Below are 17,595 nucleotides of genomic sequence, written 5' to 3' on the forward strand. Positions count from 1 at the left end.
TGTTAATGTTAGTTAATAAAAATACAGTTGTTCATTATTTGTTCTTGTTACTTCACAGAGCATTAACTAATGTTCTCAAATACAACTTTTGATGTTAATGATGTATTAGTAAATGTTGAAATGATTCATAATTGCTTATAAATTAACTAATGAAACCTTATTGTAAAGTGTTACCGGTTTGTTTATATATCAATAACAATTTTAGTGCTTTGTTAACCCACACATTTATTGGAATAAATTGGGGGATATATTGTTTTGATAAATAGTGAGACTAAACTGTAAAATTTAGTCAATATGCGGCTAGCTAACATGTTGATCTTTTGTTCATTTTATCTATTTAAAAAACACCACAATGATTGCTTATTTACATAAGTGAAAGGTGACCACAATTTCGACTAATTTAAACTACCCAGCATTTTAATCACATTTTTCTGCCACTTGTTCGTTTTAAATTGTCTTGCGGTTGGTGTGACGAATACATTTTTTAGAGTACAAAAACTCAATTACAATGAGTTCATAAAAACGGTATGTAACATAATTATAGAATTGAAGACGAAAAAAAAGTGGTATTAAATGACAATAAATTACAGAAGGGCACCTACCTCAGGACACAGGAAGCAGAAACTGCTTGAAATCTCCTGTCAATCACCCATGTGCAGTTTGCCTAGTGCTAAAAGTGACAGAATCTCATTTCCATCAAGCGAAGACGGATGCGTTCAGCGGGTCTGGGTGTTTTGAGGAGTGAGACACTGACCCCTACAGGACGCGTGGAGAACTGCACCTCAGACCCGCCGCCCGTGACGTCACGCCCCGCGTGGCTCAATGGGATCATGTGCTGGAAAGTCAGTTGTTCTGACAAACAAGGAATTCGGGACCTTTGAGTAGATCGATCGATAGTCTGTTAGGCTGAGGCAGTTAGGCAGAAAAAAACGAGTTTTACATTGAATTCAAGAAATAAAACACAGTCTAAGTTAAGTCATCATGGCATCTCTGTTTAAAAAGAAGACAGTCGACGGTAAGTCACTTTGTTAATTGTTTTATTTTAGATTTTCATGGTCTTATATCCCTCTTATAATTTACACCTGTTTCCCTGCTGCATCTTTTGAAACTTTATCAGCTTGTTACACCAGTTTTGATGTTGTTTACGTAGCGAAGTCACAGACATTAAGTAAGAATATTTGCTACATAACGATGTTTTGTTTCTTAACGACTGCGAATGAATGAAGAGTAACGTTAGGCTGCATTATTTATAATAATAACAAGTGTTTCATTTAGATAGGCTAGCCTACATGACACAATTGGTCTCGTGTTTGTCTGTCCGTGATCTGTTATGTCGTTTATTTACATATACGTAGGCTAATTATCATAAAAGCAATGTTTTGCCACTGTGCCAAAAGTGAAAAACTACTTAATTTCTTTGTAATAATGACAAAAGAACACAGCCACATATATGTGTCATGGTAGTGTCCACATTTACTGGTCCTTTTTTTAGGTTATTTTACATTGAAACAGTTGTTGCAAGCAATTTGTTTATGAAGACAATCTGCATTATGGATGTTTATAGCATCCCCACTAAAACAGACATGCATTTAATGGACAGTGCTGATCTGAAATCTGAATTTGGCACAGTTAACTGGTTACATTAACTGGTTAGTTGCCTCAAGACTCAACTGAGCACTGTCATTGACACACATCTATCTTCTGAACCTGTGCATGTGTCTCAAAAATTAACAATATAAGCTTTATTCATTCTTATCAGTCATGAAGTTGAGTCTAGCTGACCTTTTAATTTTAAACAGTTTTTTTTAAAAAATACTGCATTGTCAACATCCTAATTTGTGATCTTTTTTTTTTTTTTTTTTGCCTTAATCAGCCAATACAGGATAACTAAATCCAAACTCATACATGTGATATAGTCTATATATAATACATGACTGATATTTATCAGTAAAGCACAAGAGTAGGTGGTAAACCGAGTCAATCACAGTCTTTACTCACATTGTGATGCTTTTTCCACGGTCAAGTTGAATTCCCATCATTTCCGAAGCGCTGTCCTCGTGACCTTGGTGCCAAGGTGAGTCGAGAGTCACCGTGCCAGAGTCTCCTGTCAGATGGCAGAGCTGCTTTAGCTCGCCGAGTTTTGTGGACGATAACCCTCCCTCAATAGTACGTTTTCGATACGTCATCTTTTGCGTAGACTTCTACGTGTACACAAACTCTCTAATCAAGGTTAGGGATGGGCAATGAACACAATTATAATGATAATTAAGTTAAAATATATATATATTCACAAACTCTTTGTAACTTTTCTTGTTCTTTTCCTGTTTTTTGACAATATTAATAGTTTTATTTCACAATTTATTTAGTTCTCTCCAGATTTATAATTTTAAAATATATTACTAACTTGTTTTTTTCTTTTTAGTTATACTCTCGGTTTTAATATTTTTATGTTTATTGCATTTTTTAAAATATTTAACTAACTTTTTTTTTTAGTTATATTAATATATATATATTTTTTAGTTTATTGACTTTTTTTTAAATGTTATTTTTAGCTAACTTAACTTGTTTTTTCTTTTTAGTTATACTCTAATTTTTGTATAGCCTAGTTTATTGACATTTTTTAAACATTTAACTAACTTATTTTTTCTTTTTAGTCATATTCTCATTTTAATACTTTTGTTTATCGGAAATGTTAAAACATTCAACAAATTTTTTTAAATTTTAGTCATTTTCTCATTCTTAATATTTATTTAATATTTATTACTTTCTAATACTTGACTTTTTCAACCTATTTGACTTTTTCAACCTATTTGTTCCTTTTGTCTGCATCATACTTTTTTTTCTTTCTATAATTCATTTACTTGTTGACTATACCATATCTTTTTGCCTCTGAATTTAAATTTCACCTTTTTTAAATATAGTTAACCTAGGAAGGGAAGCTCACAAGTCTCCACTCTTTACTGTTTTTTTTGTGTATAATTTTTTTTATTTTATTTTTTATTTATTTTTTACCATTTTCCTGCTAAAACACCATCTGTGGCTTCTAATATTGGCCATTTAACCTCATGGGATGTTATTGTATGATTGGCATTCATGAGGGCACATGGTGGGCTGATTGCTGTGTGTGTGTGTGTGTGTGTGTGTGTGTGTGTGTGTGTAGGAGAGCGTATCTTCCCTATAGGCGTTGTGGCTGCACACTCTGGCATCTAGAGGAGGAACCTGATGTTCAGTGCATATGTTCAGCTTGTCCCTTAAATGCATGAAAACACGAAGGGCATGATCCTGCTGAATTTAAGAAGTTCAGTAGTCCCTTATTCATAATTGTGTCTGTTCACAACGTCTACCATTGTAACAATATATACAGATGGTACTCAACCAGAATGCCTATTACCGCCGCGACAGGCACCGCGGCGAAACTACCGCGGTAAAAATAATCCAGTCGCATTTCAAAGTCATTCGCGAAATGACCGCCAGGTGGCGCAGAGGGACATTGTGCAAAACAGCCGCTATTGCCGTATTTTGAAATGTAAGCGGGGTTAATGTCAATTAACAGATGAAATAGGCTACTATAGAACATTGTTTAGGACAGAAAAATAGAATCATAATTTTAAAATAGAGACGAGAACAATATAGCCTTTATTTCATATTGTAGACGTCGGTGGGCGACATAAGCCTATTGCCCGTTGGGAGCAGCGTGATAAAATAATAATAATAACAAAAATAACGAACAAAAATAAATTAGGTGCAAAGAAGCTGATTATTTGTTTACTACTCAACTGAGGAATAAGACGAATGATGAGCGCTTTTCTGGAACAGATTGGATAAACCGGGCATTTTTAAATTAGTATATTCATGGCCGAGTGGTAGAACTTACATATCGGTCATTTGAATGACACGGGTTCGAATCCCATACAAACAAAGTTTATTGTACATTTTATATTGGCCTATTAATGCATGTCATAGCCTATTATTAATGCAGACAATCAAACAAACAAAACATTTTTTTTATACAGGATAGCCTTTTTTTTTGGTTCATATAGAGTTTGTAAAACATGGTTTTAAGGTGCGATTTGCCAGGGGGACGGGGATTTCCTTCTGGTCTAAACATCCCTGCTTCTGCTGAATTATTTTAATCCCCCCTCTCTCCACAGTAACCAATGCTATAAATTACTTCACCAATAGACCATTTAAAATATATAAAATAAAGATATGCAACAGGCACGTTTAAACGACAAACAATAAAATCAGAACCAGTTTCAGTTCATGGTTCCAGTGCCTTAATGCATGCACGGCTTTCAAAATGTCACAAAGCGTTTTGAGATTATTTTGAATGAAATATTGAAGTTTATAATTAAGTATTTTGGCACACCTATCCATTGTTCTAAAGTCGGGTTTTATTCTGGCATGTTGAATTAGTGTTCGGCAGACGCGGCTGCGCGTTCATTTGGATTTATTTTTCTCATAACAGACATCTAAAATAACTTAGGCCAGTTAGGCTACTCCGTAGTTTTTTAGTCATACAGATCAGAGTAGAGTAGCCTACATCGGTCAAAACTGTAAACTTGTATTCATATTCAAACTTTTATTCAAAAGTTTATCTGTCGTCTCTGCATGTCTCCGGGAACTGCGCGTCACAAAAATGAACCGAAAGCCACTTTCCTCCGCTCAGTCACGATAAGAAATCGGCTATATGTCTAAAGCCTTTAAATGTCGAAATATTTAATAAATGTTATCTGATTAGGTAATCCGTATGAAACCGAGAGGTGCAGAGGATCATCTCAAACATGTTTAGCTATCATGTGAGCGCTTCCCAATGATGAACGGACAAGGGTGAAAATCTCGCTATAATTAAATGTAGTCTCTAGGCTAAATCGCCCTGAATTAAATTGTAAAAATAGATCAGATAATTTATTTGTCGAAATGTTGCGATATTGTTTCATTTAAGTTCATAAATATTATATAAATGTTATTTAGTTTAGCAGCAGCACAAAGCACTGCGGTTCGAGATTTATATATATATAGGCTATATTAAAAAAAAAAATAGATAATTCACAAATCGCGCACCCTGGTTGTAAGGATCCAAAGATCCCCGTGGAATTTAACATTGAGTTGAACATTGTATTCATGACAACAAATGAACATGCGTTTGAACAAATGAACATGCGTTTGTATTTAGGCTTGCTTGGAAAAAGCTGCCCAAACCGAGGTAGTGTTTTATTTCTTCAATTATTGAAATAATTAAATGTTTATTAATAAACTTTTATGACAGAAATATTAGCCTATTAGCCTACATGTAGCCTAAATAATTAAATTATTTCATTATCAACACTTTACTAGCCTAATGCTATGTCTAGAATGAAGTGTGAATTGCGACTTCTCTTTGTTTTAAGTCGGTCTCAAACTCAGATAGCCTGTGGGGGGTTGGGGGTTCAGGAGGTGTTAATGTTCTGTCTTTCATATGCAGAGTAAGCCTGATGACCAGGCAAAGGCAAAATACTTTTAAAGATAAATCTTGTTTAATTTCGAGAGAGACCCCGGCGCGCGCGCAGTGCAGGGAGACATAAACTAAAATAAAAGAGATCCAGCGCGAGAGAGAAGCAAAGAAAATCTTAATTTATGTTGCTTTGAACTATTTTCGTTTTGTAGACTATAGCCTACTGTTTTAATTGTTTATTTAGCTGCAATTTCTTTGGCAATACAGATTTAAAATGTTGCAAGAATAAGATTCTGTTTCTTACTTAATAAACTCTAACTCGATGCAACCCTGTTTTAAATAAATAAACTGCCCCGACACTTTATTTAAACCTTGAAATGTCCAGGATCTGTTTTTAAAAATTTCTTCTTTTGCTATGACGGGTATCAATTGTCAGTCATCTCAATTTCGTGGATGATTCACAAAACAATAATTTAGCAGATTAAAGATAGCTTCCATTTTCATTTTCTGACGCGATCGGCTGATAATCTTTCCTTCATCAGTTTTGTCGTCTGTGCAGCGGCTCTACTGGAAAGTAGCAAATTTATGTTGTAATGTGCTATTGATAATTAAACAAAACGCTTGACTTCAATAAACAGTTACCCATCTAAGCATCAAGAATGGTAAAACATTTAACGCTGTCAGCCAAAGCTAGTGAGATTCGATCTCGGGTCGCTTGAAGCTCCGTGAAGTTCGTGCTGGTGCGTTGTCCACTGCGCTACCGTCGGTCCGCTGATGAGACGTTGCTCTTGCAAAGCCTCATTGATGTAGCCTAATATTTTTCTATTGCAATGTTTTGTGTTGAAATGTTTTCATTATTTATTAAATGTTTTAGGCCTACATTTAATTTCAGTCTTGTGATTATATGAATTCATTTAACTTGAATTGATCTGTTTTACCACATTTCAATCACTCTCAATGAGCCGCGGCGCGGCGGCAGATTACACAATAGAGAGAATAAACTGACACTTTTCAAAGTCTGCGATTGTAGCGCCTCTTAGCGGTCAAAGCCAGCAAATACACCCCCGCAATTTTACCGCCGCGGGAACGGCGGCGGTAAAAGTCTCATTCTGGTTGAGTACCATCTGTATATAGTTGTGGTCAGAATTATTGGCATCTCTGATCAAAGATGGCTATAAAAATAAATTTGCATTGTTTATTCTTTTAATCTTTCATTCAAAATATTAGCAACCTTTCATTGAAGTGATTGAAAGTGGGGGGAAATCACATTATGAAATAAACGTTTTCCTCCTAAACACTTTGGCACCCATTATTGGCAACCCTAGCATTTTTCATGAGTAAAATATGTCTGAAGTATATTCCCATTAATGTTTACAGTTTTTAGCACACCAGGGTGACTAGGCACATGAAATTGTCCAGCCATGACTGTTTGTTTCACAGGAGTTTAAATATGAGAAAACACAAAGGCCAAATTCCCTTAATCATCCATCACAATTAATTAAGAAGATCCAATCAACTAAAGATGTTACGTATCTGCCAGGAAGAGGACGTGTGTCTGTATTGCCTTAATGGTTGGCGAGGAGGAAAGATTGAGTGGCCAAAGACTCTTCAATGATCAGAGATGGAGAATTGTAGACTTGAGTCTTGGAGACAGAAAGCCTAAAAACATATATCAAACAACCCCTACATCCCCACATGTTGTTTGGGAGGGTTTTAAAAAAATCTTCCTTGCTCCTCCAAAAATAAACTCCAGCATATTCAGTTGTCAGACACGACAACTACAAATATATACATTTTAATATTAAATATACTGCTGGATCTTTCATTTTTTGGGCCTATTTTTCTGCTGGAGGTCCTGGACTTCTTGTTCAGATACACGGCATCGTGGATTCTAGCAAATACCAACAGATAAAAAATCAAAACCTGACTGCCTCTGCTAGAAATCTTACAATGGGCCGTGGTTGGATCTTCCATCAGGTCAACGGTCTAAAACAAACATCAAAATCAACACAAATATGGGTAACTGAGCACAAAATGAAGCTTCTGGCATGACCGTCCCAGTCCCCTAAACTGAACCCTATAGAGAATGAGTGGGGTGACCTGACGAGAAGAAGCACCAACATGAACTTGTGGATCTGCAGTAAATAGAAGTTCTGTCAGAAGTTTTCCGTTGTGAACCATATGCTAAGTCAGCCAAACGCCTTAACATTTTGTGTGTGTGTGTGTGTGTGAGAGAATAAGAGGGGGACTGAGGGAGCAGGGAAAAAAAGAGGAGAAAAAAAAACTCGGTTTCAGATCAGTGAACTGTATGAGGATTTTCCAGACGGTTTTATTGCATGTTCTTCTCTGTCACAGATATCATTAAAGAGCAGGCCAAAGAGCTGAGAGGCACACAGAGACAAATCACCAGAGACAGAGCTGCCCTGGAGAGACAGGAGAGGCAAATGGTAAGTGGAACAAAGCAGTTTCATATCTGTTCACTTCAACTCCCAGCGTCCACCGCGTGCGTCCCTTCCAGCGTCATGTGTCGCTGCGTGTGCAAGGTAGTCCCTCTTTGATTCGATTTTTATTGCTTCAAAGAATAGAGTAAGCTAATTAATACATTTTTTTTATCTTTATGTTAATTGCATTTAGAAAAAGGTAGATTAGGTGGTCTTTATAGCTTTGTTCATCGCTCAATACTCATGAGGAGGACTTCAGTGTTCATGTCGTCGCTTTTAAAGCTCAGAAGAATCCAACATTTCCACTCACTCTCTCCATTTACGCTAATTGTTTCTATGTAAACATAGAAATGTGCATAATTGCCTCCCAAAAGGGGTTCTTTTTTTCTTCATCTTTATTGTAATTAGACATGGTTTTGCTTTGTTATCTATATTTCATTTTTTTAAATGACCTATATTGAAAGATAGCTGCAGGGCGGTCATGAGCTGCTGCTTAAATTCCCCATTTACACTTATAGTGGCGTCCCAAAGTCTGAGAACACATTGGAAATCTAGAATGCAAAATCTCACTTAACTGGAAATTTAAAGACAATTTTTATATGGTGGTTAAATGATAGAAATTGGTAATCAAAATAAATAATCATATCACAATTTTGATTAAAGATTATGAGGACACAAAAATAATGACATGCATGGATAAATTAAAAATGTTATAAAAAATTATAATAATTATGTTCAGCCCTACAAGGGAACAGAACAAAATAAACAAGAATGACAGATCATTTAGGCCAAAGTAGGGGTGGGTTATATGGCACAAATATTATTAAACAACAGAAAAAATATAATAAAAGAAACATTTATTTAAACAAGATAAACAATACTTGAAAATGTTCAGGTACAGGTATAACAGTAGCATTCATGTAAGAAATTTTATAATAAAATGTAAAAAAATAAAATACTGCATAGTCTAAATATCCATTGATTTTTATTAATTCTACAAAGGTTCTTCTGAGTGATTTTCAGTGTATATTAGGCTGCTGTCACTTTAAGACCTAATGCACAGATGTAATATATTTACACATCTGATTTTCTCCCAGTTGTTTACGTTCACTGAGTTAAAACATAACCAAGTGTGTCTTTGTAAATCTTTGTATTTAACAGTTTAAGTGCAATAAGACGCAAACGACAACTTAGTTCACAACTTGCGCGCTTGTGTCCTCAGAAAAATGTAAGTGCTTGTAAAATCATTTGAAAGCTTTAATCGTGCCGACATTTTAATATTTCACAATCCAATATCATCATATCGCATATCCCTAACCCTGCTCAAGGTGACATCTGTCAACTGCTGGATAAATATTAGCTGACTGAACTGGGTCATACTTAGCATTATCTGTTCTCTGAAGGTAAGGGTTTTGTTTAGCACATCAGTCTCTCACTTTTATTCCAGTTTTCCAATCCATATGGCTGCCTAGTGGCTGACGTGACAATAAAACATCTCTAATAGATGCTTCAGCTCTGTCTCACTCAGCTCTCTGTGCATGAATATTTATAATGATGGCATATCATCGTTATCATGGCGTAACAGTAAAAAATGCCCCATTCCAGTCATATTTTGGTAGTGACAGACGGGCAAACATGGACAATATTCTCAGAAGCTGTCACACAATTCCATTGTGTGTGTGTGTGTGTGTGTGTGTGTGTGTGTGTGTGTGTGTGTGTTTTTTGCTTAGCAGGCATCATGTGAGGAGAGTGCAGCACCTGGACTAATGTGTGTCTCATTAGAGTTACTCTGTCTAATATGCCAGTTTAGCTGATCAGCACGTGTTTACCTGAGAGACTAACATTAAGAGCACACAAGAGAAAACAGAATCTGCTGAGTTAAATATTTAAAAGAATTGCCTGGGATTCAGATTATGGATTTAATAATGGTTATCAGGTGAGGGTTATAATTTCTACTTGTGGCACCAAACAGGTCAGTCGCGCCATCCAGCGGTATGTTATTCCCCGATAAGAACCGGTAAAACTGATAACATAGGCTTGTTGTTTTACATTTATTTTAATGTAATTTATCCCTGTGAAGGCAAAGCTGAATTTTCAGCATCATTACTCCAGACGTTATACTTTCTCATAAAAGAAATGGGTTTTTAAGAGATAGTTCACCCAAAAATGAAAATGATTGAATCTTTTTATTAATTCACCTTTAATGGTCTCCATCAAATGATTATGACTCTCCAATAAGCTAACATTTCCAGTTAGCAGATGCTTGTTAGAAAGGGATTTTTTATTTGAACATTTTTTGTCATGTTTTCTACACATGGTGTAGAAAGAGAGCTGTAAAATCATTAGCACTGCACATGAAGGATTTTGTAAGTGCAGCGAGTCTCGGGCTTGATTTCTTACGGGTCGCCCTCACTATCACACAGTATCTCTGCATACGCAAACACACACTCACAGTTTCCCGCACTGCATCTAATTGCTTGAAGCTCCTCAGGGCACAGAGCTGTTTTCAGACTTTTACTAATGTAAAGAGAAACAGACCTCTGGGTCAAAACTAGTAAACACGGCACAAGTTTCAGCTGTTATGGTGTGTGTGGTGCTTCACAACATCATGAACATCTCTGCCTCGTCTGGGTGCCTTGTTGTTCTGTCCTAGAAGTGAAAACCCAATTTTGTTCCTATTAAACTTCCCATTGTTGATGTCTTCTTATTCTTGATTCTTACCAGGAAATGGAAATAAAAAAAATGGCCAAAACTGGAAACCGAGAAGCCTGCAAGATACTGGCCAAACAGCTCGTACAGCTCAGAAAACAGAAGAACCGAACCTACGCCGTAAGCTCTAAGGTCACGTCCATGTCCACGCAGACCAAGGTCATGAACTCTCAGATGAAGATGGCTGGAGCCATGTCTACCACAGCGAAGGTAAGAGTCCCAATGGATCTGCATGACTACCGATTCAGTTTTTCCATTGCTGTCCATGGAGGACCGTAGTGGGTCCCCCTCATCACAACATTCCCAGTTCTCCCCCACCCACTGATGACGGCTCTGTATTATTCACATGTAGCCCGATGTGTTCCCGGGAAGTGCTGGAGAAACAGAATCCCTTATGTAGCAAAGAACTTCAAAAGAATCCTTAAACAGGGTTTAATTATCATGTTGTTGAGGAGCTCCTTGCTTCACTGGTCTCATTGTGACCCAGTTTTATAGTTTCTGCTCTACTTTTATAAAGATCCCAAATCTCACATTCTCTGTGTGTTAATTCACACGGTCCTCATTATCGTTCATTTAGAGTTTTTCCCATGATGCTTGTACAAAATAATAGGAGCCATGTTGTTGTCTTATGGCTTGTTTATTAAGATCTTACTAGGAAAAGCACCTTGTGTGAATTTAAATGTTTGATTTTATCAATTATAAGATAATTTAAGCAACTCCTGATTGAAACTAAACTACAGCTGTTTTAAATACATTATAAAAAAATTATTTATTTTTTACAAAAGAGTGTTTTGCTCTAAAATGGGTTGATTGTGATGGTTTCAATTAGAAGGGATCATATTAAAATGTGATTATAAGAGCAGAATAGCATCTTGATACCAGTGTTATTTTAGTATCATTGAGATAGTACTACGGTATATTGTTCTATATATATATTTTTTTATTTCATTTAATTTTTGGTTAAAGTTTTAGTAATTTTGTTGTCTTTTTTTCTATTTTATTTGTTTTTTTCTAATCATTTTCATTAAATATATTTCAGTTTTTGTTATTTTAGTTCATTGAGTTGAGGCACGTCGTATCATCACAGAAAATGCAGTTTCAGCCAATTAAGTTCAGTCTCTGACTACTCATTGGTGGGGTGTTGTTTCTCTCACACATTTGCAAGCCGTTCCTGTACTCGCACAAAATATTCATTGTGTGTGTATCCAATCCAATCTATATTGTATGAGGAAGGAAGCTATTAATATTTCCTCACCCGGCTGTATATGGTGGTATTTGTAGTCAATCAGGAGCTACTGGTGTAATAGATATGAGACGGGTGATAATGAGGCTGTGTGTAAATAATTCTCTGTAATCAGATAGGACTCTTCCTGTGTGTGTGTCCTGCCACAGTGCTAGAGACCCAGAGGGACAGTAAAACAGACGTCTCTCCACGCGACCTATTTTTATGCTCGGTGTCATCTACTTACTGTACTCCCCCTCCGCACCAAATGGTGTGATGTCGAAATTTATGTTGAGCTGCATTCAAAATGTATTCGTCCGTGGTGGATTTTTGTCAGAGCTTGTGTTATTTTTATTACCGTTTTGTGCACCGTAAGGATGCTCTATTTCTTCTCCGGGAACGTGATGGATTGCTTGAACTCTTTCTGTCTCTTAGACTATGCAGACTGTCAATAAAAAATTGGACCCCAAGAAGACGCTACAGACGATGCAGGACTTCCAGAAGGAGAACTTAAAAATGGGAATGACGGAAGACATGCGTAAGTTTAAAGTGGTTCTGAAGTGATGGATCTGTTCTGGTTGGGCTTTAGCAGTGCAAAAAATATGCTAAATGATATCCGGACTATGTATGATTATTGTATATGGTGAGTTTCATGTATTTTTTAAATTTCAGAATCATCAGGAGAGCAAAATAAATAGGCTTGTCAGCACTTCCCATATTTAATTTTACATCAAAGGCCGGGTGTCCAGTCAAGTTTGAGACAAATTACACAAGCGCCAACCTGGACGGGCTGTGTGACATGCCCTCGTCCTCAAAAAACGATTATAAAACTGCATTAAGTAAAATAAAATATGAATAGGACAACATTAAAACTGGGTCATTTCGCAACAAGGACATGGTTTGTGCACACAATGAGTTCTGTGCTGTGAATTGTTGGCAATGAAACCATTGAAATTCATTATTGTCCAATTAACAAATTTGGCACTGTTGACTCACCACTAGTTTTGAGGAGCGTGACCTTAATGCAAACGTTATAGTCAACATTGTTGGCAAACACTGCCAATCTAGACAGGAAGAGATGGTCTGACCATCATAAATAGACCAACCACAGTTTATTTTATTTTTATGTGCCGTTTAAGGCGAATTGCACAGAAATCACTGAAAAAACAGAGGAAAAAGTGTATTGAGAAACAATAACTTATTGGCAAAATAAACAGTTCCTCAGGATATTGAATGTATTGTTTATTAGTTAAGCATTTATGAATTTGAATGAATTGATAATAAGTGCTTCAAACAAAACTCTTAAAAAACGTTATCAATTATTTGATGCCCCAAACCTGTCATATCCAGCGAGTTCATCCTCAGAAGCTCTCTTTCAACCTCTTTAAAGCAAAACCAGTTGACAATCACCAGTCTAGATTATTCTGTCGACTCTCACCAACTTGTACAAATTTCTGTCCTCAGTCAACGATTCCCTGGATGAGATTTTCGATGAATCGGGCGATGAGGAAGAATGCCAGGACATCGTGAACCAGATGCTGGATGAGATCGGCATCGAGATCTCTGGAAAGGTACGATTGTACTTTCTTTGTGTCCACCCTGTTCTCGGGACAGCCCCAGCGGCTGCTTTCGGCAGATGGCTGGACTCTGGCTGTGCCTGTGATTACTGTAGGCCTTTCTTTAGATTCATGAGATGCAGAATCATCGGATCTGATTGCAGCAGATGTGTATTCCCTTGGGCCAAAAATGTAATTCTCACATTACCATATTCCACAGATTCTTTGGCCTGTTTTTCCCAAATAAAGTGATCGGGCTCTGCTGTAGTAGAACATTTGGCATAAACAATGATCATATTTGATTGGTGCTACATCTATTCCCCAAAACAACAATTAAACGGAGGCTTATGCTGGTAGAGTTTTAGCACCAGGTGATCTGTTTTACTGCTCTAATAAACTATTGTTTCCGCAGATGGTAAGAGCCCCGTCAGCAGGAAAGATCCTCCCTGGCGCCTCCCCAGCAAAGTCTAAAGCAGCCACCATTTCAGACGCTGAGATCGAGAGACAGCTGAAGGCTCTGGGAATGGACTAAATCTCTTCACCCCCCCACACCTGTGCACCCACTGCCACTGGGAACGGGGAGTGTCCAAGTAATACATGAAGGGAAAATGTCAAGAAACATACTCTGGTTGGAGCATCGCAATGAGTCACTGGATTGGATTCATTGGTCAGATATATACAGCAGATCACGGTCTAGATGTTTTGACAAAATGCGCACTCAAACTGACATACTCTCCAAATATGCCGCACATAGTGTAGGGTTTTAAAGGCCAAGTATCTCATTTTTGTGCTCCAAATGGAATTGCAATGTTTTGTTTTGAGCAGCATGACTGGCACAACATCATCTCAACCAATAGTGTGAGCTTGGGGCGGGGCTATCTGTTCGGGCAACCAATGGCAGATTGAGAGGGGAGGGGTTAAAATGTCAATGGGTGTGTTCGACTCGAAGTGGATGAAGTCGAACACACCTAATGGCTGCATTCGAAATCGTATACTTCACCAAATAGTAGGCGAAAAACAAGTACCGTATTTTCCGGACTATAAGTCGCATCAGTCAAAAAATGCGTCATGAAGAGGAAAAAAACATATATAAGTCGCACTGGACTATAAGTCGCATTTATTTAGAATTTTATTTCACAAAATCCAAGACCAAGAACAGACATTTAATCTGGAAAGGCAAGTTATTCAACTACACAATAGCACAGAACAACAGGCTGAATAGGTGTCCGGTGTGTTAACGTAACACATTAACAGTTATTCAGCTACACAATAGCATAAAGAAAATATACCTGGGAGGCTGAATAGGCTAAATTAACATAAGCCAGCGAGTCCAACAAGTTACCGGTAAGCAAGTTCACCAAGCTCCCGATCTCATTCCACAACACTGAATCCATTGAGTTCTTCCTCGGTGTCGCTTCTGAACAACTCTGCACACTAGAGCGCCCTCTCGCAGCTGATAGACGGTAATGTTTTCTCTTGGTTCATCTCAGTCAGTATGAATTAATTCTGATATATAAGTCGCACCTGACTATAAGTCGCAGGACCAGCCAAACTATGAAAAAAAGTGCGACTTATGGTCCGGAAAATACGGTATGTGAAAGGAGTAGTATGTCTGAAGTTTTCTTGAAACGGTAGCCGAAAAGTACTCTGATGACCTACTACTTCCTTCGACAATCACATCACAATTTCAGTGTCTGAAATCGCATACTGTACAGTAGGTGCCACATTTGGTTTGAAACTTACTCTGCGACCGTTAAAAAAGTATGTTTTATGTAGTATGAATGTGTGTAGTACAGTATGAATGAAGTCAGTTGCGTCACTTTACCGACATTCATAAATTCTCTCCCGTGGCCTCATGGGATAGTAAAGTGTCCATCGAATGCGCACTTGTGGAAGTAGTAGATCTTTAGGTTACTTTTCACCTAGTGATTTTCGAATATCATGTATTTGGACATATTACTCTGTCGGCTTATTTTTTTTTTTTTTTTGTATACTGTGTTTAATTTCAGATGCAGCGAATGACAACATTGCGAATGTTGTTTTCTTACTACACATTCATACTGCACAAATTTTTTTTTTTTAATAATCACGTAGAGTTTACTTGTTCAAAAGAAGTACCTACTCACTCAGAGAGTATACGATTTCGGGGACAGCCATTATTCTGTTTGATGCCAAAAAAACCTTCATTTTTAACTTAAAGGGTGCTATTACTGTGGTAACAAATTGTCCTTTGAATCCTTTAAATGCACACCAACCTTGGAAGATTTTGGAACGGCATGGGATTCCCGTGTGTTATAGGGCTAATCATCTCAAATACGTGTCATGATATTAAAAGATGCTCATTACGTGTATATATTTATGTCTTTTTAGGGTGTATATGACTTAAGGAAGTAAGTTAAGGAATGCAGTTTCCTTCGCAGTTAGGTTTGGTATAAAATCTGTATTTCTTACACTTACATACAAACATATCATGCATGAGAATATTTGTTGATATGATAATGAAAATGTGATTTAATCTTATCAACCTTGAAACAATTCAACCTTAAAGAGCATTAAACTGTTGAGTGATGATTTGGGAAGGTTTAACAAATTGTAGTTCCATAATGGTCACATTTAAACTTGAACGATCTGCAACATATGTCAGTGTTACGGAAATTATTATTTGTTCAGATGTTGCAGAGAAACGTATCAATGCTGTGAGTTCAGTTTTCATGGTTTAATTCATACTTTAATATAATTAGAGTCTTATGTAGACCCTAATTCAAGGCTGTCATCTGGAAGTAATAACCAATAACTTTATCTTGAACCCCATGATTGGAGGTTCCCACTAATGAACCTGTGGCAGGGATGGGCAACTTTGGTACAGGAGAGCCACGCTTGAAAAATATAAGCATATGCTGTGTCCGAACATTTTAAAATGTATGAATTTCATGAATGAACTGATCACTAAAAGGCTCTATGGGGAACCAAAAAATGGTTCTTCTATGGCATTACTGCAAAATTCCCCTTTTGGAACCTTTATTTGTAAGAGTGGGATTGTAGGAAGAGCAAACCATGCTGACATTGGAGTTGATTTACGGCTGGAACTCACCGCATGACTTTTGTACAGATTTGTGCCACGATTTTCAATCTGGACGAGTTTCTGAAAGTCAAAGCCAGTCTGCCGACGCTTAATCCTCTCCCACTGGAACACGTCCACTGTGTTGGATTTTGCAGAAAATGTACAGACTCTGGTGTTTTTAATCTTGAGATAAAACATGTTTGAAAATTTTGAGCTGATTTTAGAACACAAATTTGTTTTCCAGGCATGAGTTTGTTGAGTTCAGAGTGAATTTAACATCTGGTAGTGTGCGATCCTCAGTCGTTTAGTGGACGATACCCAGTTTTCTCTGTAACCATTTAAAAAGTCTGCAATAATGCCTAATGTTTTGAAGTCTGTTCATATTTTAGAAGTCGTATAGTGTATTCCAGCCTTTAGGAGAACTACAGTATCAGTTTTTCTTTTCAACTTCCTCTGTATGTACTTCTCAGCACGGTTTAAAAAGGTTCTTTCATTCGAACTAACTCAGTGTGAATATGAATGTACAGTTTGTGCTTTGATTTGATTTTCTAATTAATAAAGTACCTTCATATTTGTGAATAACTGGTGTTTAACATGTATTTCAGCATTTAACAATCAGATCATTTGTACAATCATTAAAATGCCAACTAAAAGCAAGAGGGTGGCCCGTACTGAACTGTTAAACGGTGGGAAACCTTTAAGCCGAGTGTTGTGAACCTTACAATTGTTCTAATGGCCTTTTAGAGCATTTCATATTTCATTAAATTAGACGTCATTATTCATAATCATAATGAATCATGATTTTTAAATAAGGTCTTAATGAGTTTGTCGAGTGACCTTTCTTAAATGAACCAGGGTGCAGTCCATTAATTTCAAAGTAATTTAATGAGGTATGGATGTGTAACCGCTGCTAGCGTTCCTGCTGGACTGGAATCTGCTGGAATACACACGGACAAATCCAACGTTTTATTGTTTTCTCAGTGATCATGTTTATGTATGATATATACTGAAAATGTCAAACCCTGTCAACCTTATCCCAGAGTATACTGTATTTATTGCATTATTAGGTCATAATACGGGGTGGTTAGGGATGTGTTGCTGACACAGTCAATGGCAGGAGATGATGATCATATAGATCATAACCCATATCTCTCTGCTGAGAGCGGCTGTGT

The 17,595-nt window shown here is 37.0% G+C and overlaps 1 protein-coding gene across 1 annotated transcript; it reads left to right on the top strand.

Annotated features, from left to right (window-relative positions):
- The first annotated feature begins 824 nt into the window (after positions 1–824).
- On the top strand, positions 825–14,439 carry chmp2ba (charged multivesicular body protein 2Ba). Its single transcript, XM_079617828.1, has 6 exons — positions 825–1,015; positions 7,790–7,881; positions 10,600–10,794; positions 12,242–12,344; positions 13,271–13,377; positions 13,775–14,439. The coding sequence occupies exons 1-6, from the start codon at positions 982–984 to the stop codon at positions 13,892–13,894; spliced, it is 651 nt and encodes a 216-aa protein (XP_079473954.1). The 5' UTR covers positions 825–981; the 3' UTR covers positions 13,895–14,439.
- Positions 14,440–17,595: the final 3,156 nt, after the last annotated feature.

The sequence above is a fragment of the Phoxinus phoxinus genome (assembly GCF_949152265.1).
Source record: "Phoxinus phoxinus genome assembly, chromosome: 7".
Taxonomy (NCBI): Eukaryota; Metazoa; Chordata; class Actinopteri; order Cypriniformes; family Leuciscidae; genus Phoxinus; species Phoxinus phoxinus.

Coding starts and splice junctions, on each gene's coding strand:
- chmp2ba (XM_079617828.1), top strand. CDS start 982: ATGGCATCTCTGTTTAAAAAGAAGACAGTCGACG. Junction 10,795..12,241: donor CCATGTCTACCACAGCGAAG/GTAAGAGTCCCA, acceptor TCTGTCTCTTAG/ACTATGCAGACTGTCAATAA. Junction 13,378..13,774: donor GCATCGAGATCTCTGGAAAG/GTACGATTGTAC, acceptor TTGTTTCCGCAG/ATGGTAAGAGCCCCGTCAGC.